The 22,462-nt window shown below is 43.1% G+C and overlaps 1 protein-coding gene across 1 annotated transcript in view; it reads left to right on the top strand.

Moving 5' to 3' along the window:
* The window catches only part of BPIFB3 (BPI fold containing family B member 3), a 33,079-nt gene that overhangs the window by 1,663 nt on the left and 8,954 nt on the right, over positions 1-22,462 (top strand). Inside the window, exons 2-11 of the mRNA XM_072642717.1 lie at positions 1,965-2,121; positions 3,587-3,691; positions 4,468-4,608; positions 9,282-9,345; positions 10,653-10,713; positions 11,364-11,455; positions 12,169-12,348; positions 16,524-16,577; positions 20,404-20,574; positions 22,220-22,287. Coding sequence (XP_072498818.1) covers positions 1,965-2,121; positions 3,587-3,691; positions 4,468-4,608; positions 9,282-9,345; positions 10,653-10,713; positions 11,364-11,455; positions 12,169-12,348; positions 16,524-16,577; positions 20,404-20,574; positions 22,220-22,287 — 1,093 coding nt within the window. The remainder of the gene's footprint in view (positions 1-1,964; positions 2,122-3,586; positions 3,692-4,467; positions 4,609-9,281; positions 9,346-10,652; positions 10,714-11,363; positions 11,456-12,168; positions 12,349-16,523; positions 16,578-20,403; positions 20,575-22,219; positions 22,288-22,462) is intronic.

Here is a 22,462-nt window from a genome sequence, read left to right as displayed (position 1 = left end):
TTCTCAGATGACAGGCACCTACTTAGTTTTTAGGTTTTTGCTACCACAAAAAATGCTACAATTTTTTTATACATATGGGATCTTTCCCTATATCTTTGACTTTTTCTTAACAGGTATCCTTTAGTGGTACTGTTGGGTCAGAGATTATACACGGTGCAATGGATTTCCTTACCTCATTCCAAAGTATTTCTAGAATGGCTGGACCAATTCACAGCTCTCCCGAAAGGGAATACCTTTCTTTCTATGGCACCTCTAACATTTTATTACTTCCCACTTGCATAATCTTTGCCAAACTTGTGGGTATAAGGCAAACCTCAGAGTTGTTTTAATTTGTGCTAGATTGCATCTCTTTTGAAAGTTACCTATTCATACCTTTGACCATCTATCTATTGAGAGATAGGGATTTTGTAATTGTGTGAAGGTCTGTTCTAGTACTAGCATTTCTTCTAGCTCTAACATTTTATGTTCTAATTTTCCTTTCAGATCTAATATTCTGTGTTCCTTGCTCTAAGTTCCTTTTGGATCCAAGCTATTTAGGTTCTCCGACTCCTTAGATATTTACCATACAACCAGATCACATGAGCTATGGAAAAATCTAGGTGGAGGTGGGTTTCATTATGGGGCAGCTCTCTTTAGAGGGCAATTCTTTCTTTGTGTCTCTTTATCTGTCTTCTCCTTTCAGCAACAGACACTGCTTTCCCCAAACTTAAAATCCCTCATTTGAACCATTGCAAAGGGTCTCACGAGATGAACAGTGTGGAAAAAGTGGGCCCAGGAGGATGTGGAAATATGGAGAAGGGGAAGGTACTTGAATTAGAAGAGTAGGTACAGAAGCCATAAGAGGAAAGAAGACTCCAAATCCCTAGTCATTAGTGAATCCTTGGCTCACCTGTCCCAGCCTGATAGGTTCAAGGACACATTGTAGATACTCCTCACTGAAATGCTGAGGTTGTGTACAATTCTGGAGTTGTTTTCCTCTAGTCTAAACCATAGTTCTAGCCTTAGTCCTAATCAGGCCTTTGAATGTTTATCTACTCCTAAAAGAGCAATGAAGGTCAACTAATGATAAGACTGGAAGCCTTGTTCCAATCACTACACAATGGCTGGAGTTTAGAGGGGAGGGAGGAGAGGGATACAAAGCAATGTTTGAGAGGCTGTTCAGGTTTAGGAATTTATCCATGTGGGGCAATAGGGAGCCACTGAAGAATTTTGAGGGGGTGGGGGTACAAAATGATCCAAGCAACATATCAGGAAGATCAATATGGCAACGTATATTGGATGGATAGGAAAGGGGAGTCTGGAGATAGGCAGACCTACATAATCTCCCCCAGACTTTGAGTCTCTGGAGAGATGAGCCTTCTTTGTGAGAGTCTGACCACTTCCTGATTGGATGACAGAGTTTGGCTGGATTCATTTTCTGGTTTCCTGCCCTGCTTTAAATTCAATACACTCTCCTGGACTGGGAAGAATTTTTTTTCTCAGGGCTTCCAGACACAAGAACTTGAGTATGGATGTCTTGTGAGAGGAAGGAGAACCCTGGGATCTGGCTGGAATTCATTGGTCCATTCAGGTTAAATACTGATTTAAGTTGGACTTTTTCTCCTTCACATTATTTCAAGTAATGGATCTGGCTGACTTGGATACCAAGTGACTTTTGTTTGGGCCTACTGACCTGAAGTGGGCAGTATGTATACTGGAAAGAATACTGAATTTGGAAAAAAATCTGAGTTTGAATTCTGACTCCACTTTGTTCTAGCTGTGTGACCTTCAGCAGTTCATTAAGCTCTCTGGGCCTTGTTTGTTCCTTGTAAAATAAAAGAGTTGTACTATCTGATATCTAGGATCCTTTTTGGCTAGAAATCCTATAAAATTAGTGAGGTTGGCTGTCTCTCAGGAAATGGGTATGGCGTATTTGTTCAGCCTGGAGCGCACCTAAGGGCCTAACTTTCTGTCACTCATTTCAGCTGTCCAGAATTCCCTAGTGGGTGGTCCCATCCTACAGAATGTGCTGGGGACTGTCACATCCTTGAATCAAGGGCTACTTGGGTCTGGAGGGCTGCTTGGAGGAGGGGGCCTGCTCGGTTTCGGTGGGATAGTCGGAGCTGTGCAACAAGTCTCCGGGTAAGTCACTTTCAATTCAATTTATTTATATTTGTTGAGAGTGGGACAGCTTTTCCCCAAGGATTTCTGTGGGAGCTTTGTAGGCTGGACAGACAGGTTCACTTGGTGGGTTAAAAAAGATGAAGCAGCAAGTTTGGCCCAGGACACAAACTGGCTGTGTGACCTCGAGGCAAATTGACCTCTTGGTTCCCCAGGCATCTCTCTACTAGTTTACATTCCTGCTCTTGAAGACTGCCAGTTCACATCTTTGACCATTCATCTTTTGAGGAATGAGGATTCTGTAATTTTGGGAAGGTCTGTTCCAGTGCTAACATCTTATACTATTCTAGCAACTATTCTGGTTCTAACATCCTGTGTTCTAAAGTCCCTTCTAGCTCTAACATTCTATCTATGCTCTAAGCTCCCTTCTAGCTCTAAATGCTGTGTTCTAGTTCCCCCTCTATCTCTAACATTCTAGATTCTAAGGGTACTTTCAGATAAGTTCTAAGGTTCTTTCTAGCTCTAGCATTCTATCCTCTAAACTCCTTCTAGTTCTAACTTTCTAGATTCTAAGGTTTTTTTGTCCGGTTCTTATATGCTATGTTCTAAAGCCCCTTTTAGCATTAATATTCTAGCCCAGAACACAGAATGGCAGAGCTGGGAGGGACCTCAGAACACAGAATAGCATTGATATTCTAGCTCCTTTCCAGCTCTAAAATTCTATGTTCTAGGCCTCCTCTAGAATTTTCTAGATTCCAAAGTCACTCTCATTTTAGATTCTAAAGTCCTTTCCAGCTCTAATATTCTAGATTCTAAAGTCCCTTCCAGCTCTAACATTCTATGTTCTAATATTCCTTGCAACTGTAGCACTATAGTCTAAGATCCTTTCTATTTCTAACACTGTGTTCTTTGGTCTAAGGTCCTACCTCTAATATCATTCAACTAACATTTGGATTTTAGATATTCTGTCTAATACCAAATTTGTCTATGATATGACTAGATTAAATGTGACATGGAAAATTCCAGGCTGAGCATGTCATTGAGAAGGTGCAAAGCAGGCACAAATCTGCATTGGCAGAGAAGGTTTTCACACCAAGAGTTCAAACTCACAGGAAAGAACTACAATAACAGCGACAAATTTTAAAAAAGTGTGGCTCTGCCTGGCAGAGAGGCGGCATGCAGTGGGCAGACCTGGGTTCTAGTTCCAACTTTGCCACTAACTTGCTGGGCATGCCACTTAATGTCATGGGCAAGTCACTTAACCTCTCAAGTGTATCGGTCTAGTTGGTCTTGAAGTCCTCTTTCAGCAGTAAATCCCAAGGTGCCAAGGCCTGCCACCTCCGCTTCCAGGCATAGCCAGGACTTCCTCTTCCATTGCACGACCATTCTAGAGAAGGCTGCCCTATGCTACCCCACCTAGGAGGGATGCCTTCTCTCTCCAAGACCTCACCTTGTCTGACTCATTTTCCTTCCCCTTAACTGGCAGGTTGAAGATTGAAGAACTCACGCTCCCCAAGGTATCCCTGAATCTACTGCCAGGATTTGGGGTGCGGTTAAACCTGCTGACCAAAGTTGGCCTCCATGGATCAGGGTAAATAGGACTCTTAGGAAGGGGCCATTTCTGATGACTCGTGGGCATCCCACCTTTGCTTTGCAAGGCTAAACTTCATGCTTCAGGCTGGGTGGTAGGTGGGTGACCATGGGCTCAGTGGCAGGGGATTATTGAGAGCAGTGAGGTGTAGTTAAGGAGAGGGGAGCTCAGTGAATGGATGAAGGATAAGAAAAGGGGACAACTGGGTTCAGGGAAGTGGATGGGGGCCAAGAGGTAAATAATACACATATACAGATATGGCATAGTGTCTTGAAAGAGGTTCCAAACTTGAAGTTGGGAGACTTGCATGCTGACATGGACTTTGCCACTGACTTAAGGTGTAGTCTTGAATAAGTTACTTCACCTTTTGGGTTTAATATTTCTTATCTGTCAAGATTGTCCCAGGTGGTCTCTTGAGTCTTTCAAAAATATTCTGTGTTCTAAAGTTCTTCCTAGCTCTGCTATTCTGTGTTCTGAAGTCCCTCTCAGCTCTGCCAGTCTGTGTTCTATACTCCTTTCAGCTCTTACATTTAAATTTTAACATTATTTATTCTAACCCAGCTCTAACATTCTGTGTTCTATATTCTACTGTTTATTCCAGTCCTGATAGCCCATTTTTCTATGACCTTTAGATACATTTAATGAGACCTAAAACATGTACGCATTTGGCTGTGGCCCCTTGGGAGTATCCTTATCCCTTTACTGGCATGGTGCTGGTCTCTTGGCCCACTTGGGGAGGGGAGCCCTTAACAGTTCCTCTCTGAATTTTCTCCCAGCCCCCTGGGGAGCCTCTTGCAACTGTCAGCTGAAGTGAACGTGTCATCCAAATTGGCTTTGGGAATAAGTCCCAGGGGCACACCAATCCTCATTGTGAAGAGTTGCGATACCCTTTTGGGTCACATCAGCCTGCTATCTGGGTAGGTACTGGCCAGTTACTGGGTAGGTACTGGGATTAGAGCTTGGCTGGAGGCAGGTAAAGAAACACCTCCTTTCTCACACATGACCCCTAGAATCCAAGGTCCTCTGACTCTGATTACCTCTTCTTGGAACTTGGGATCTGGACCTCTCTTGAACCTGATAGTCCCATAATTTCATCTTCCACTTATGAAATAGAACATGGGATATCCAGGCAATTCCCCTTTATCAAATCACATTTTAAGTGCCTCAGTGATAGCTAGGTGAGCACCATGGGCAGAGAGCTGGGTCTAGAGTCAAGAACACCTGACTTCAAATCCAGCTTTAAACACATTAATTATGTGGCCCTGGGAAAGTGACCAATCTCTTTCTGTCTCAGTTTCCTCATATGTAAAATGAAGATAATAATAGTATCTACCTCTAAGGTTTATTGTGAAAATGAAATGATTTTTCTAAAACACTTTGCAAGCCTTTAAGCTCTATATTAGTGATAGATATTGTTATTCAATCCTTCCTCAGGCACTTACTAGCTGTGTGATAGTGGGCAATTAAATCCCTTTATCTCTTAGCTTCAGTTTCTCACCTGTAAAATGGGGATAGCAGGAGCTCCTGGTTCACTGTGTTGTTGTGAGGCTCAGATGGGATAACCTCTGTAAAGTGATTTGCAAATCACAAAGTAATATATACACAGAGAGTTCTATTGTTTGTGTTATTATATTAACACCCAGTTTTTACACAGAGGCTAATCATGTCACCTCAACAGACACATTACTTCATCACTGGAATAATAGAACTTGAAAGGTAGAGATGGTACCCTGGGAGCAGGAAATGGTCTCCACTTAGAAGGCTTGACTTCTTCATAGTTGTTGTCCAGTCATTTCAGTTGTGTCTGACTGTTTGTGACCCCATTTGGAGTTTCCTTGGCAAAGATTCTGGAATGGTTTGCAATTTCCTTCACCAGCTTATTTTACAGATGAGGAAACTGAGGCAAACAGGGTTAAAGGTCACATAGCTAATAAGTGTCTGAGGTCAGATTTGAAATCATGAAGATGAGTCTTCCTGATTCCAAGCACAATGCTCTTTCTACTGTGCCACCTGGCTACCACAGCTCTTCATAGAGGGCTCTTGAAAGTCCTAAAAACAGGAAGAGGTGAAGTGCTCTAATGGTGGGATTTGGGAAGGTGGGGTTTGTATGTGTGTGTAGGAACAAAGAAGGGGAGTGGTATTGGTGATGTTGCTACTAGGGTGGAATAATGGGAAAGAGTCCTAGGCTAGGAGTCAAGAGACCTAAGCTCAATTCTGTTTCTTATTGTGTGACTTTGGGCAAATCCCTTGTCACTCCGGGACCTGTTTCCCCATGTGTAAGACAAGGCACTGGTCCCTGATGATCTCTTAGATGCCTGCCAGCTCTGGCCCTTCTTCCCTTCATGGTGTCGCCTCCCCAGCCTACACTCAGCAAAGCTCTGAGATTCCTTACGGGGATTCTCTTCTTCCCAAGATATTTATTCTCCCAGGGAGACTTGCATTCTTGGGCTTGGCTCTAGTGAGGTATGTAAAGGGCTCTGTTCTCTGTATCTGCCTCTGTAGGTGGATCACTCAAACAATAAGCATTTATTAAGCACCTACTATGTATGTTCCAGGGACCTTGTTAAGTGCAGGGGAGACAAAAAGAGGCAAAAGACAATCTCTGCCCTAAAGTTGCTTACCAGCTAATGGATTCGAGGTCTCAGTGATCAGATTGGGGAGGAAATTATGGAGAGGTAAAGAGGAGCTTTCCCAGCACCCTTAATGTCCCACTAGTGTGCCTACTGGTAAAGGTGCCTAAGGAGTGGAGGTGGGGGTAGGGAAGGACTTACTCTATGGGTATCTCTGGCTAGTTTTCCATCCTGTGAGGGCTATGGGTTTTCATAGTTCAAGAACAGTGGCTTTGGGAGTAAAAAAAAAATGTGGATTCAAATCAGAGCTCTGCCATTTTCTCCCCAGTTAGCTGAATGACCTTCAGTAAGTTGTTTAATCTCTATGAGTCTCAGTTTCCCTACCTGTGTAAGATGAGAAGTGCAGAATGAGCCTGGAAATGGCCTCCAACTTTAGTCAAACTTCAATGTGATGTAGAGAAGGGAGGAAGGGGACTGCTGAACAGAATGAAAACTATTTATAAGATCATAGATTTGGAAATGGAAGGAACCTCAGTCTACCCCTCCTTTATTTTACAAATGAGGAGATGGGGTTCTAAGCAGCTCATTTGAAGTTGTACAGTGTCAGGATTGGAACCCAGGACCTCTGACAACAAATCTACCATTCTTTCTGCTTCACTCTTGAAGTGTGGCAGTAAAAATTAAGAGCCAGTTGAACAAAAGTTGCAAAACGATACTTGGACTCATTGCTGGATGAATGAACCATTGACTTGGTGACTGTAAGTCAGACAATGCCCCCTAGTGGACCCAGAAGGAAGGTTATGGAGAAAGATGCCATCTTGACTGGAGTCACATCTTGTTAGAAGCATGGCTCTGCTTGTAGTTAATTTTTAAAATTTTATCTTCCTGGGTGAAAATGGGTACAATTGCCTGGTGGGAGTAAGGAGACCTAGATTCTAGTCCTGGTTCTGGTACTGACTATGTAACTTTGGGAAAGTCACTTTTCCTTTCCAGATCTCAGTTCCCTCATTTGTAAAATTAGAAAATTTGACTAGGTCAGGGATATACTAGAACCAGCTCAAACTGGCTTAGGAGAGCTGATTGTTGAACTTTTCAGTGTGGGTATTCACACCCCAGAAATTGGCAAGTTACAAATCAGGGCCTGATTATTTTGTTGATTGCCTCAGGGTCAGACAGGGTCCATGTTAATAGAGCAGATTAAACTTAAAAGAGTGTCATGCCTACATTCTGTTTTTCAAAGAGCTAGTTGTTAAATATTTACAAGCCTATTGCTGGACTAGATACACTTTAGAGTTTTGGTCCAACTTTGTCAGTCTACATAAACTATGTTTTTTAAAGTTCCTTCCAGCTCTGATGGTTTATAGTCTATGTTTCTGGTCTAGGGGTTAACCAATTTGGATAATTTGTACTTCTATGTCAACTACTAATGGTTTAGCCCTCCCAGGGAACATTAGGCCCTAGCTCCCTTTAAATTTACATATCAGGCAAGTCATTATGGAATGATGATCATACTAGAATGTGAGATTGCAGGGAACAATTTCTCAGATCAAAGTCTTGAGCCAGTAGGTAGGGCTGTGATAGTGTGTCCCTCTCTTCTCCATGCACTCCCCCATCCCCTCCACCTCCATAGTAGGTGGAGGACAGGAAATTTCAGTGTCTGGGAGAAAAAACTTGGGTCTTAGGCTAAGGCCTGCCCAGTAAGGGAAACAATAGGACTGTTGGTATTGCATATGATGCCATACTTGAGCAGAGTTCTTGCTAAGATCTTTCAAAGGAGACCCCATCAGTCTGGGTGGGAGTTGGGGCAGGGATGGGAGCTTCTGGGTAGGACAGGGAAGAAAGAAACTGAGGCCGAGAGAGCCCTGCATCCAGTTAGCCTATAAGACTCTCTTCTGGCTTCTATCTTCTCCCTCCTATCTTCTCCCTCCAGACTTGCCTTTCTATGGTCTTTTACCTTTCAAGGCAGTCCTGAGTTTTTATGGTCACCTGATTTTGCTGGGATACAAATGTTTAGAGGAGCAAATAGCACTTCTGTTCCCTGATTGCTGGGTCCTCTAGTTAACCAATCTACAAACATTTGTTAGACAGGCTTGAACTCAGGAAGATTGGTTTTCCTAACTTCAGGTCCGGCACTGTATTCATTGTGCCACCTAACTGCACTACGAGCATTTAAGTGCCTACTATAAACTAGGAACTTTACTAAATGCTAGGGATATTAAAAAAAAAAAAGAATGCTCTCAAAGAGATCCCATTCTAATGGGGAAGATGAACATGTAGGTACACACACATACACATATAAAAGTTTATGCTGTATATAGATACAAAGTAAAAGCACAATAATATGTGTTTGTGTGTTATACATGTGTACTAACAACTAGGGGAACCAAGAAGTGTTTCATGTAGAACAGAGATTCTTATCTCGGGGTCTGTGAATTTGGTTTAAAACTATATATATACATGAACACAAATAAGCAGTATGTATATTGATAATGGTATCAATACATTTGTTTCCCCTGGCAATACGATGCATTTCATTTTATGCATTTAAAGACCTTCTTTGGAGAGGGGGTCAATCCATGGGCTTCATTAGACTCCCGAGGGGGTCTGGCACATAGAAAAGTTAAGAGTCCTTCATGGAGAAGGTGGTATTTCCGCTGAACTTTGAAGAAAACCAGGGAATCTCAGAGGCTGATGTGCGGAGGTGGGGGAAGAGGGATGACACATATTCCAGGCATGGGGAGCAAGCAGTACTAAGGCATGGAGACAGATGTGGAATACCTTCGTTAAGAACATTAAGAAGGTCCTGATGATTGAGCCATGGATTTCATGAAGGAGAATAATCTGTAACCAAGTTGGAATGTCCCACCTACCCTACCTGCTAGAGATATCTTGTGTCTCTTATGGCCTCTAGGTTTGCCCCAGCCCCATGAAACCCTATAGGGACATTTGGATCTCACATCCCTTAGAGAAGACCCACTTCTGTATTTTCTATGACTAACCCTTCTGTTGCTTTGGCTTAGACTGCTGCCAACCCCACTCTTTGGTGTGGTGGAACAGACACTCTTCCAGGTGCTGCCCAGACTGGTGAGTCTCAAACTGACCCTGCCAGGTTGCTGCCCTCCAGCTGACCCTTGAAGTCTGGACCATGCTAGGAAATTTATATAACTTCCCAAATGATGCCCGTTAAGTCCTTAAATCCCTGCATCTAAAATTCCCTTATGAAAACCCTCTTAGGTAATTCTGTCTGATCCTATCAGCTCCCAGCACTGGGCAGTTTCAGTAGAAGGGGACAGAGGCAGGGAAACAAGAACGTTAATAATATTAATAATATTTACAATAGCAACGGCTAGCATTTATATAGCACGTCACGCTTAGCAAAGTGTTTTATAATGTCTCATTTTATCCTTACAACAACTCCAGATGGTAGGTGCTATTAGAGATTTGGAAACCAAGGCAGAGGTTAAGTGACTGCCCAGGGTCACAGAGTTAATACATGTTTAAGGCTTGTTTTGCACTCAGTTTGGTCTCCTCACTATAGTCACAGAAGTATCTGTGTCACCTAACTGACTCCCCCAGTGTTACTTCATTTTATCCTCATAATAGTTCTGGGAGGAAGAGGCTCTTATTATCCCCATTTTACAGATGAGAAAACATTGGGCACAGTATCACTGCCCAGAAATGTCTCAAAGGATATCCTACAGCTACAGCCCCATTGGGACTCAGCCAGAGCTAATTAAGACCCTGAAAAATAAAGCAAAGGCCCATAAGATTAGGAAGTGGAAGATCCTTTAGGGGTAATTGAGTCAGACCTCCTTGCTTTATAATTGATGAACCTGAGGCCAAAGAAGGTTAAGCAACTTGTGTAGAGATTTAACTTAGGTCATAGGATCATAGAATTAAAGCTGGACAGAACCTTCAAGGTCATCCTAATGCCCACATTTTATGGTTGAGAAAACCAAAGAACAGAGGGGTTGTGACGTGAAACACATAAGCGATTGAGTGCTGGATTTAGGGTCAAGAAGATGAATTTAAATCCTCCCTCTCACATTTATTAGCTGAGTGACCCTGGGCAAGTCATTTGATCTCTGTCTGCGTCAGTTTCCTCAACTATAAAATAGGAATAATAATATCACCATTTTCCTAGGATTGTTGTAAGCATCAAAAAATATATGTATAGCACTTTGTAAACCTTGAAATGCTTTACAAATGTTATCATTTTTATCATCATCATCATTATTATCTAAAGAATGCATGTTACTGCTGAAGCCCAGAGAGGGATCATGGAATCAGATGTAGAATGGCTGGGGTGCTCTGAGGCCGTCTAGCCTAACCCTGTCTAAGTGCTACAGTCCCAGGACTTCTCCAATGTGTCTTCCTTCTCTCCCATGTAGCTGTGTCCCATCGTGGAAAGCATCCTGGTGGTGGTGAATGAGCTTCTGAGCGCTGTGCTGGGTAAGTTGCTGCTATCACTCCTTCCTCTTGGTTTCTTCTTTGTTTCATTCTCTATTGTCACATAAGGACTTAAAGTCTGTGTGACCTTGGCCAAATTATTCCCCATTTTGGAACTTCAATTTCCTCCTGTAGAAAATGGGATTCATAATCCTTATTGTGCATCTCTCACAAGGCTTTTGTTAGGCAGCTCTAGCAAGAGAACATGCATGAAAACTCTGGGAGGTGTTGGGAAGATGTGAACAGATGTGTGCTATCTTTATTAATAATTATAGCTGACATTTCCAAGGAACTTCCAACTAATTAAAGTGTTATACATATCAGTGCATCCTCACAATAGCCCCTGAGTTAGGCAGGACTGACTGCCTTTTACACAGATGAAAATTTAAGAACAAAGAGCCCGGAGGGACCTGCCCAAAGGCACATAGGGTCAGCGTAGAGTCAGGATTTAACTGGGATTCTCTTTTCATTGTATCACCCTGCCTCTCATGTAGTGAGAAACCTCACTTCTAATGCAATTTCCACTATAACATATTAAATGTTTGAAAACATTAGACTAAGTGGAATAAAGACCCACAGGCCAGGACTGTAGTGGGTGGGAGTCACTGGGCCCAGGGCTAATTTAATGACATTTCCTTTCCCTTCCCTTTTAGGTCTTGTCCCCCTTGGTGCCCTGGGCACTGTGGAATTCACACTGGCTACCCTGCCCATCATCTCCAACCAGTATATCCAGTTGGATTTCAATGTAAGTGAGCTTTAGAAGCTACTGCAAAGCATCTAGGTGAAAATTGTGAATGGCTCACCTTTTTCTTTTTGTAAAGGTGGAGGCCTTGGGGCTGTTGCAGGCCACTTTCTAGCTATCTAAATGTTTCTTAGAGAAAGCTTGGATGTGGGTACCTGGGTGGGTGGGTGGAGCTTATGGCAGCTTTTACTGAAAGAACAACTTTCAGACCTAAAAAGAGAATTGAAGAGTCATCTAATCCAACCCATGCCGGAACAGGAAGCCTGTCCCTAGTTTCCTTGAGAAGTGGTCATTCGACCTCTGTCTAGACTGCCCCTTCTGTCTCCCTCCTCTTTCCTAAAAAGAAGCTCCTTATCTCCTGAGCAGTCATTCTATTGTGGAATAGCTCTGAATTTTTGAAAATTCTGCCTTATATTGAAGTCTGCCCACCTGTAACTCACCTCTTGGTCCTAGTCCTACTTTCTGGGATCCAACAAGCCTTGTCTGGTCCTTCTTCCTCATGATGGCTGCTCAGAGGTTTGACAGCAGCTTTTCTTCAGTGTAAGGACTCCCTAGTCCCAGTTCTTTAAGGTCGATTGGTGTCATGCCTGGACATAGGTGGCAAGGCAGGGTCTACATGGGGAGTTGAGGGATATAGGCTGGAAGCCAATATATGAGGTCAGAATCATATCCTTTCCCACTTTCTCCACCCTACCCCACAACCCCTTTGCTCCCAGCCTGTGGTTAAGAGTGTGTCTGGTAACCTGATCGACTTCCCTGAGCCTCGAAAGCCTATCAAGCTGCCCCCAAAGGAGGATCACACCTCCCAGGTGACAGTGCCATCGTACCTCTTCAACACTGTGTTTGCACTCCTGCAGACCAATGGGGCCCTGGATCTTGACATCACACCTGAACTGGTGAGTGACAGGGGGCTAGAATTTAGTGCAGGTCTAGAGATGCCAGCATTGGGGATGGTCTTCTCTGTGGGACTCAGACATCCTGTCCTACCCCCTTTTCAGCACAGAGATTGGAGCATTTTTCCAATTTTGCTGAATGAAAAGAATCCAGGAGTTGAGTTTAGAGGTCCTGGTTCAAATTCCATTTCTGCTACTTAATCTGTGTGACCTTGACCAAGTCATTTTAAACTTAACCTCTCTGGCCTCAATTTCTTCATTTGGAAAAGGAGGTAATTGAACCAGATAATCTCTAAGGTCTCTTCCAACCCTGAATCCATAATTGGCTTACTTTCCATATTCTCCTTTCAGTCTGGGCTGATATTTGTCTTGAAGGGAACATGGGAGGTAGTAAGGTATGGGAGAAAGCCTGGATTCAGAGAGAAGTCCAGGGTCCAAGCCTCAGCTCTGCCACCAACTTGCTGTGTGACCTTGGACAAGCCAAAGTCACCATTCTGGATTTCAGCTTCCTCAACTATAAAACAAGCATAATCAATCCTTGGAAATCCTAGGATTGCGGTAAGGTAAATGTTTGGTGGGCCTTTTAAAAACACTTTAAGGAGCCAAGATGGCGGAGTAGAAAGACGCACATACACATAGCTCTGAACCCACAACCCATAGAATGGCTACAGGGAAGTAACTCACGGCGAATTCCGCACCCAGAGGCCACGGAATATTGGAGCGAGGGAGATTTCTGTTCCAGAGAGACCTGCAAACCTCTCGCCGGGGGGTCCTTCGCGCTGCGGACTGGGCGCCGGGACTGGGAGCTGAGCGCAGCCCTGCCGCGGCCGCGGCACCGAGAGGAAAAGATCCGAGCAGGCTTCACAGACAGGATCTCCAGCGGCCACACGGGTCCCTCCACCCACAGAGGGATCTGCAAACCTCTCGCAAAAGGTCCGTCACGCTGCAGACACAAAGCCCAGCCCAGACCTGCTGCGGCCACGGCTGCGGCACCGAGAGAAACAGATCCGAGCAGGCTTCAGGGACGGGATCTCCAGCGGCCGCACAAGTCCCTCCACCCACAGGTGACAGGGGTGGGTGAGAGAGTCTCTTTGGCGGGTCGAGAGGGGAGTGGGGTGCCCCCATAATTCAGGCCCCCCCCGGGAGGTAGAAGCTGAGAGGCGGCTGCAGACAGGGGCTCCCCAAGCGGGCGGGAGCCTGAATCCATTGCGGAAGGTCTGCGCATAAACCCCCTGAGGGAACTGAGCCTGAGAGGTGGCCCTGCCCCGATCTCAGCACCAGATCATAATCTCATACTGAATAGCAGCCCTGCCCCCGCCAAAAGCCCTGAGGCTGGAAGCAGCATTTGAATCTCAGACCACAAACACGGGCTGGGAGGATCAGGAGGTGAGGTGGGTGTGAGGAAAATATTCAGAGGTCAAGTCACTGGCTGGGAAAATGCCCAGAAAAGGGAAAAGAAATAAGACTATAGAAGGTTACTTTCTTGGCGAACAGGCATTTCCTCCCTTCCTTTCTGATGAGGAAGAACAATGCTTACCATCAGGCAAAGACACAGAAATCAAGGCTTCTGTGTCCCAGCCCACCCAATGGGCTCAGGCCATGGAAGAGCTCAAAAAGAATTTTGAAAATCAAGTTAGAGAGGTAGAGGAAAAGCTGGGAAGAGAAATGAGAGACATGAAGTCAAAGCATGAACAGCAGATCAGCTCCCTGCTAAGGGAGACCCAAAAAAATGTTGAAGAAATTACCACCTTAAAAACTAGCCTAACTCAATTGGCAAAAGAGGTTCAAAAAGCCAATGAGGAGAAGAATGCTTTCAAAAGCAGAATTAGCCAAATGGAAAAGGAGATTCAAAAGCTCACTGAAGAAAATAGTTCTCTCAAAATTAGAATGGCACAGATGGAGGCTAATGACTTTATGCAAAACCAAGAAATCACAGAACAAAGAGAGAAGAATGGAAAAATGGAAGATAATGTGAAATATCTCATTGGAAAAACAACAGACCTGGAAAATAGATCCAGGAGAGACAATTTAAAAATTATGGGACTACCTGAAAGCCATGATCAAAAGAAGAGCCTAGACATCATCCTTCATGAAATTATTAAGGAAAACTGCCCTGAGATTCTAGAACCAGAGGGCAAAATAAATATTCAAGGAATCCACAGAACACCGCCTGAAAGAGATCCAAAAAGAGAAACTCCTAGGAACATTGTGGCCAAATTCCAGAGTTCCCAGGTCAAGGAGAAAATACTGCAGGCAGCTAGAAAGAAACAATTCAAGTATTGTGGAAATACAATCAGGATAACACAAGATCTAGCAGCCTCTACATTAAGGGATCGAAGGGCATGGAGCAGTATATTCCAGAAGTCAAAGGAACTAGGACTAAAACCAAGAATCACCTACCCAGCAAAACTGACTATAATACTTCAGGGGAAAAAATGGTCTTTCAATGAAATAGAGGATTTTCAAGTATTCTTGATGAAAAGACCAGAGCTGAAAAGAAAATTTGACTTTCAAACACAAGAATGAAGAGAACCATGAAAAGGTGAACAGCAAAGTGAAGTCATAAGGGACTTACTAAAGCTGAACTGTTTACATTCCTACATGGAAAGACAATATTTGTAACTCTTGAAACATTTCAGTATCTGGGTACTGGGTGGGATTACACATGCACACACGCTCACATACATAGAGACAGAGTGCACAGAGTGAATTGAATAGGTTGGGATCATATCTTTAAAACAAAATGAAATCAAGCAGTGAGAGAGAAATATATTGGGAAGAGAAAGGGAGAAATTGAATGGGGCAAATTATCTCTCATAAAAGAGGCACTCAAAAGACTCATTAGTGGAGGGATAAAGAGGGGAGGTGAGAGAAAAACATGAAGTCTACTCTCATCACATTCCACTAAAGAAAAGAATAAAGTGCACACTCATTTTGGTAGGAAAACCTATCTTACAATACAGGAAAGTGGGGGATAAGGGGACAAGCAGGGTGGGGGGGATGATAGAAGGCAGGGCATGAGGAGGAGAGTGCAATTCGAGGTCGACACTCATGGGGAGGGATAGGATCAAAAGAGAATAGAAGTAATGGGGGACAGGATAGGATGGAGGGAAATATAGTTAGTCCTATACAACACAACTATTATGGAAGTCATTTGCAAAACTACACAGATATGGCCTATATTGAATTGCTTGCCTTCCAAAGGGAAGGGGTGGGGAGGGAGGGAGGAAGAGTAGTTGGAACTCAAAGTGTTAGGATCAACTGTCGAGTAATGTGCTTGCCACTAGGAAATAAGAAAAACAGGTAAAGGGGTATAGAAAGCTATCTGCCCCTACAGGACAAAAGAGAAGATGGAGACAAGGGCAGAGAGAGATGATAGAAGAGAGAGCAGATTGGTCATAGGGGCAATTAGAATGCTTGGTGTTTGGGGGGGGAGGGGATAAAAGGGGAGAAAATTTGTAACCCAAAATTTTGTGAAAATGAATGTTAAAAGTTAAATAAATAAAAAAAAAAAATAAAGTTATTAGCTTCCAAAAAAATAAAAAACACTTTAAATATGGACAATGTGAACTATTTCCCTTTCTGAAACTGTTTCTTCCTATGTTAAAAGCATACAATAATTCCGGTTTCCATTGAGAGGGTGAAATATAAAAAAGTACTTTGAAAAGGCAGCTGATTGATGAAGTGAATGAATGGTTGACTTGTCCTGGAGTATTAAGACATGAGTTCAGATACAGCCTCAGATAGTTACTAGTAGTGTGACCCTGGACAAGTCACTTAACCTCTTCTGCCTCAGTTTTCTCATCTGCAAAACGGGGATGATCATAGCACCTGTCTCCCAGGATTGTTATAAGGATCAAATGGGATAATATTTGTAAAATATTTGCAAATCTTAAATTGCCATATAAATATATGACATATAAATTATAAATTTAATATATGTATACATATAATATACATATGTGTATGTATATATTTATATATGTATAAAATGATTTTTACCTTTCATATACATAGGTAAAAGGAGAGGCAGGGAAATGGCCTTGTTGGCTGCTGATATTTCTCAATGCTTGTGTCCCCTCTCCCTAGCCCCATCCTCCCAAACACAGCTTCAAGGTCTCTAGCTTAACCATATATGACCATTCTCCACCAATTGACTGTGTCTGGTCTGCACACAGGTTCCGAGCAGAGTCCCCATGACAACCACAGCTTTGGCAGGGCTGCTTCCCACGGTAAGTGAAGCTGTCACATCTGCTATTAGCCTGTCTTCTTCACTCTGGGTCCTTCTTCCCCACAAGGAAAAAGCATATTCAGTAAATCATAAGAGAACATGGGATAGTTAAGTAGTTTTGGGCTTCACTTTAGGCTGAATGACACCCACTCTATTTGATAGGACTGTAGGAATTAGAGCTGCAATTAGGGCCAGGCTGTGAGGGGTTTGTTCAGAGGCCAGTATCTTTAGGAGAGGGCTATTTCCTCCATGCTGCGTTCAGGAGACTGAGTTTCTTTTTGTCTTTTCTACCTGTAGAAGTTGAGGGAAAGGTGAGCCTGAGAGAGGGTGAGGGTGGGCAGTCACATGCCAGTGTAGGTCAGAGGAGGGGGATGGAAAGGCAGGGAAGGCCTTTTTCTCCTCACAACTGCACTACAGGTTGGATTGTTTCTCCTAGGGCCCAATTCCCTTCCCCTTCCCCAATCCCAAGAGGGTGTTGACTGGTCCAATTTCTCTCACTCTCTTGAATTTGCACCAGGTGCTAGGATTCCTAGTCAAGGTTCTGACCCAGATCTAAGGAAGGCCAGAGACTTGGTTTCTTTCTAGTTCTAGTTTTGCCACTAATTAGCTGTGTGATCTTGGACAAGTCATTTCTTACCTTTGGGTCTCACTTTCTTCCTTTGTACAAAATGGGAGTTGGACTAGTCAGGGGTAAGGAACCTGTAACCTGGAGGCCACATGTAGCCCTCTAGGTGCTCAAGTTCTGCTGTTTGACAGTCAAAAGAGGACCTAGAAGGTCACATGTGGCCTTGAGGCTGCAGGTTCCCCACCCCTGGACTAGATCATATCTCCAAGGCCCTTTATTGATGCTATTCAAAATTCATGTTCAGATATTTCTGACTGACATCCTATCCTTTCTTGAGAACAAGTTTTTATGGAAGAAAAGTCTGAGGTCACAGTTGACCTGAAGGGAGCTTAGGGAAGAATGAGGACACTAGAGATTGATTAAATCATTCGGCAGACTGATTAAGCATCTTTAATGTGCTTGGTGCTAAGGATGCAAAGAGAGATGGAACAGAGACTGCTCTCTGGGAGTCTGCAGACTAATGATGTGGGAGGGGAGAAAGGAAGGTGAAGGAAGGAAGAAGACTCCCATAGAAATAACTGTGCTTCAGGGAAGTGCGAGTTAAGTGCAAAATAGAAAGTGAGAGAAAGTCCAGGCAAAGGGCTTGGAGACTTTTCAAGAGGGAGGGACCCTGTTCAAGCCCATCCCATTCGGTTCATTTAATTTCACCAAGTGGTAAGTGCTGTGATGAGCGGGGTGCTAGTGGCCACTGGGGATCAGCTCCAAGGATAACAGCAATAAGGGTCTGTATTTACACAGAGCTTTAAAGTTGGCAAAGCTCCTTAAATGTGGGATTTCATGTGATCTCATGTGAAAGCGCTATCTTCAAGGAGCAGATTTCATTCATCAGGTGATGATACATACACATAAGAAAAATACAAGGTGGAGTATAATTGGTTAAGAGAAGAACACAATCAAATGTTTATTAAGCCCTCCCTGTTCAGTCTTCTCCAATTCCTTATGACCCTGTGGGCCGTCATGCCTGGAGTTTTCTTGGCAAAGATACTGGACTGGTTTGCCATTTCCTTTTCCAGCTCATTATACAGATGAGGAACTGAGGCAACCAGAGGTTAAGTGACTTGCCTGGGGTCACACAACTAGAAAATGTCTGAGGCAGAATTTAAAGTCAGGTGTTCCTGACTCTGGGCTCGATGGCACATTGGATAGAGTGCCTGGCCTGGAATCGGGAAGATTCATCTTCCTGAGTTCAGAATCTGGCCTCAGACACTTATTAGCTGTGTGATCCTGGGCAAGTCATTTAACCCTGTATCTCAGTTTCCTCATCTGTAAAATGAGCTGGAGAAGGAAATGGCAAACCACTTCAGTGTCTCTGCCAAGAAAACCCTAAAGAGGACATGAAGAGTTGGATATGCCTGAAAATGACTGAACAACAACAGCTTCCTGAATCCAGGCCCAGTACTCTATACACTAAATCTTCTAGTTGCCCCTGAAGCCAGATTCAAAATCAGGTCTTTCTGACGCTAGACCTGACATGCTGTCTTACTGTACCATCTTACTGCCTCTGAAGGTTTTTCAGTTGCATATTTAATTATAATGTTGAGTTTATAACAACTTTTCTTGTTTTTTAGAAAACAGTTTTTGAAAAAATATTTTTTATTTCCTCAGTCCCTCTTCCTTGCCTCCATATTGAATCCTACCCTGTGACAGAGTAAAATGCCTTTTGGTTACTAACTTTTGCCCTGGAAAGCACAGCAGAGATGTGAGGATGAAGTAATGGGAGCAGGGGAGAAGATCCCAGCCCTCCAGTGCTGGAAGAATAGCTGTAACTAGGGCCAGGCTATCTGGGTTTTCCCAAGGGCACCAAAATTGGGACCTGTTTTAACAGCTCCTTTAGCAACACATATGGGTATAATGAGACTTAGTACCTGTTTGGCAAAAATAGTTAACACAGAGCACCATCAAAGTTCCTCCTCCCCCAAATCAGGCTATCTACCCAGCAGTGGATGGCATTAAGGTCTAGAAGAAATATAAGGTATTTTTCTTTGTCAAAAGGTAGGGTTCCATCTGGGTGGTGGCAGCAAGTATGATGTAATTAAAAAATACATTAGCTTTTCCCAGGACTAGAGGGAGAGATAGGCAAAATCATCTTATAGGTTATGTAGTAGTTAGGTCACCTGATCAGAGAAAGTGGGCATTAGAGGGATTTGGGTTAGATAAGAGGAAGAAATTTCTAATTAGAGAAAGGATGAATGATATAGATCTAGATGTCCAAGGGATGTTTTGGGACTTGAATCAATGAATGAAATGAAAAGCATTCATTAATTGCTTTCTGTGTGCCAGACTCTAGGATAAGTGCTGTGGATGTGAAAATAAAAAGCAAGCTAGTCCCTTTCCTCAATGAGCTTAATAGGAGAAGACATTACAGAGAGTGGTCAGGAAGAAGGGAAGTCACAGGGATGGATGATGAGTGGATGCAGAACTGTTGTTTGAATGTCTCTTTCTGGGATAGTTCTGCTGCTTGGATTATGATTTCCAGAGCAAGAGATGGAAAGGGGTTAGGTTATCATGTGCTTTGTGGCCTGGACACAGCAGTGTAGGGCCTGGGTTAGGCCATGTGACCCTGAAAGTTTGGGCAGGCAGCTTCATTTTCTAAGGGGCATCAGTGGGGAACCTCTGAAATGCCCTTCCCCAAGAGTTGTAACTAGCATTTTCATTATATAGGGCAAGGAAATCTAAAGATACACTCAAACAACTTTTAAAGACAAATTCAGGGATTTTGTGGGGGCAGGGGCACCTTGGACTTTGAGACAAAACTCTTAGGTGTGGGAGAAACCCTGGGACGCTGAGTCTTACAGGGAAACAGAAACTCCTTGTATGCCTGAGTCACCTTAAGGTCTCTAATGGGTGGGGAAAAGGGGAAAGGGAGAAGGGGGCAGAACTCTGATGGTTTTCTGTTAACTAATTACTTTTGCTAATTAGGAGCTAAGCTTGATTGTTTCTACATCTGCTCTGAAAGGAATACAAGTATTGTCAGCACAGCTCCTAATTCTGGTGCCCTTGGGAAAGTCCTGATTACCTGGTCCTAGTTACAGCTGTTCTTCCGGCCCGGAGGGCTGGGATCCTTTCCCCTACTCCCATTATTTCATCTTCAGAATCTGCTGTGCTTTCTAGCTCTAAAAGTTTCTGATTTTAAGTTCTGGTTCTTTGATTGTTTTGCTTCTTCGTCTTTGCTATGGAAATTTACCCTGTATTTCTCCCATAGGCCCTGGGAACTCTGCCCCCAAACCATCCTTTGATGATCACATTGAGAGTAAGGGAGGTACCAGCATTTGTGCTGAAGAGTGGGAAAGCCTCTCTGCCCCTCCCTGTGACTATGGAGGTGTTTGTTTACCACCCCCATGGGATCCCTGATTCCTTATTTTCGCTGAATTCGGTGAGCACCTATCCTTTCTGCTTTTCTGAATCCCAGACCAGAAAATGTCTGGACTGATCTGATAATGACAGATGTGCAAAAGTCATAGAATTTATAATCTCAGGATTTGGATTCAAGTCCTGACTATCCTTCTCAGTACATTCACCACTACCACATCAGTGCTACCACTGGATTGGGAGTCAGAGGATCCTGATCTGAATTACATCATTGTCTTTTAGTGTCTATGTGACTTGGGAAAGTAATTTAACTTTTCTGAGCCTCAGTTTCCTCATGAGGATAATGCTCATTGCACTATCTACATCACAGGTTTTTGTGATAAAAGTTTATCATAAACCTTAAATTTCTCTATATGTGTGCTATTGTTACTACTACATAATAATTGTTATTACTGGAAAATAATGATGACAATTATACCAATAATAGTAATAAAAATAGTAGCACATTCCACTTGAGAGGTCAAACACTGACTTCAGCAAGGCCTACCACAGTATGTCTGGATTCCTCCTTGAGAATGGTCTTCGTCTCCGAGCCCAGTGACAGAGCCTCTTACGTTGGAGGATGGTTCATGGTAGCCCCTACTGGGAAAACGTGCACTGAGAGAGCAGAAGGATGAGCGAGGGTCAGGAAAGGGCTATCAAAACAGAATTTAAAAATATCAGAACTGTAAGAGACCTTAGTATATAGAAAGTTAGAGCTGAAAATAATCTTAGAAACCGTGTAATCCAATCCCTTCATTTGGAGGATGGGGAAAACAACACATCAAGGCATAATAACACCTAGCATTTGACTTGCCCAGAATTAGACAGCTAGAAAGTAGCTGGAGACAGATTTGAACTCAGGTATTCCTGACTTCAGGATTGGTGTTCGAGCCCCCTAACTGCCTTCCTGCCTAGGAATTAAATAACTTTCCAATAAATTAGTACCAGAGCTAGTCTCCTGATTCTAGCTCAGAACTTTTTCCATTCTATCACAATCCTGGAATTTATAGCCTGATCACCCATTTGTACTAAACATTTTTTACATGTGAGGATTTTTTTTCACCTGGGAAATTATCATGGGGTTGGAGGGATGGCAGGAAGGATTTACTTAAGATCATTCAGAAAACTGATGCAAAGGGAGGAAGTAGAACCATGACAATTACTCAGTGTCAACAGTGATATAAGTGGAAAGAAAAAAGAAGGAAGGAAGAAAAAGCAAAGGAAAAAAAAAGAAACTTATGACTGCATAAATCAAACTAGGTCCAGAGAGGAGGAAGTGCCTTTTCCCACCTTTCTGTAGAAGTGAAGGATGATGGGTGTGGATGTCGCGCATACTATTACACAAAGTTGATGTGTTGGTTGGTTTTGTTGAAGAGCCATTTTTCTCTTTAAAAAATTATAATTGTTTTTACAATGGAGAATGGCTTGCTAGATAGGGAAAAGAAGGAGACATATTTGGAAATGAAGTTTGGATCAAAACAGAAATTATCAACAAAAATAGACTAAATCATCATTCAGAGAGAAAAAGTTGATATAAAATTCAACTTTTGTGTGTATTTTCTGTAAAGGGAAGGATGTCTATTCGGTTTCTTTTTCTATTCAATTTCAGTGCACTGAGAACTGACTGAGAATCAAATTAATGTTGCTTATCTATTTTCGTCATCCAGGTCTTGACCCTGAGTGCTCATCTGGCTACCTCAGCAACTAAACTCCACGTGTCTCTCTCTCTGGAACGGTAATGGGGCAGACATTATTTTCTCCTTGGTATGCTGTTGAATAGTAATGAGCTTGCATAATCCACCTCACAGTGCCTTTTGAATAGAAGTGAAAAGGAACTTAGAGATCATCTATTCCTATCCTTTCATTTTACAGATGAGGAAACTGAGACCAAGGGAGGCTAAGTCATTTAT

The sequence above is a fragment of the Notamacropus eugenii genome, chromosome 1 (assembly GCF_028372415.1).
Source record: "Notamacropus eugenii isolate mMacEug1 chromosome 1, mMacEug1.pri_v2, whole genome shotgun sequence".
Classification (NCBI taxonomy): Eukaryota; Metazoa; Chordata; class Mammalia; order Diprotodontia; family Macropodidae; genus Notamacropus; species Notamacropus eugenii.
The sequence above is the reverse complement of the archived record's forward strand: the minus strand, read 5'-3'. Positions and strand labels throughout refer to the sequence as shown.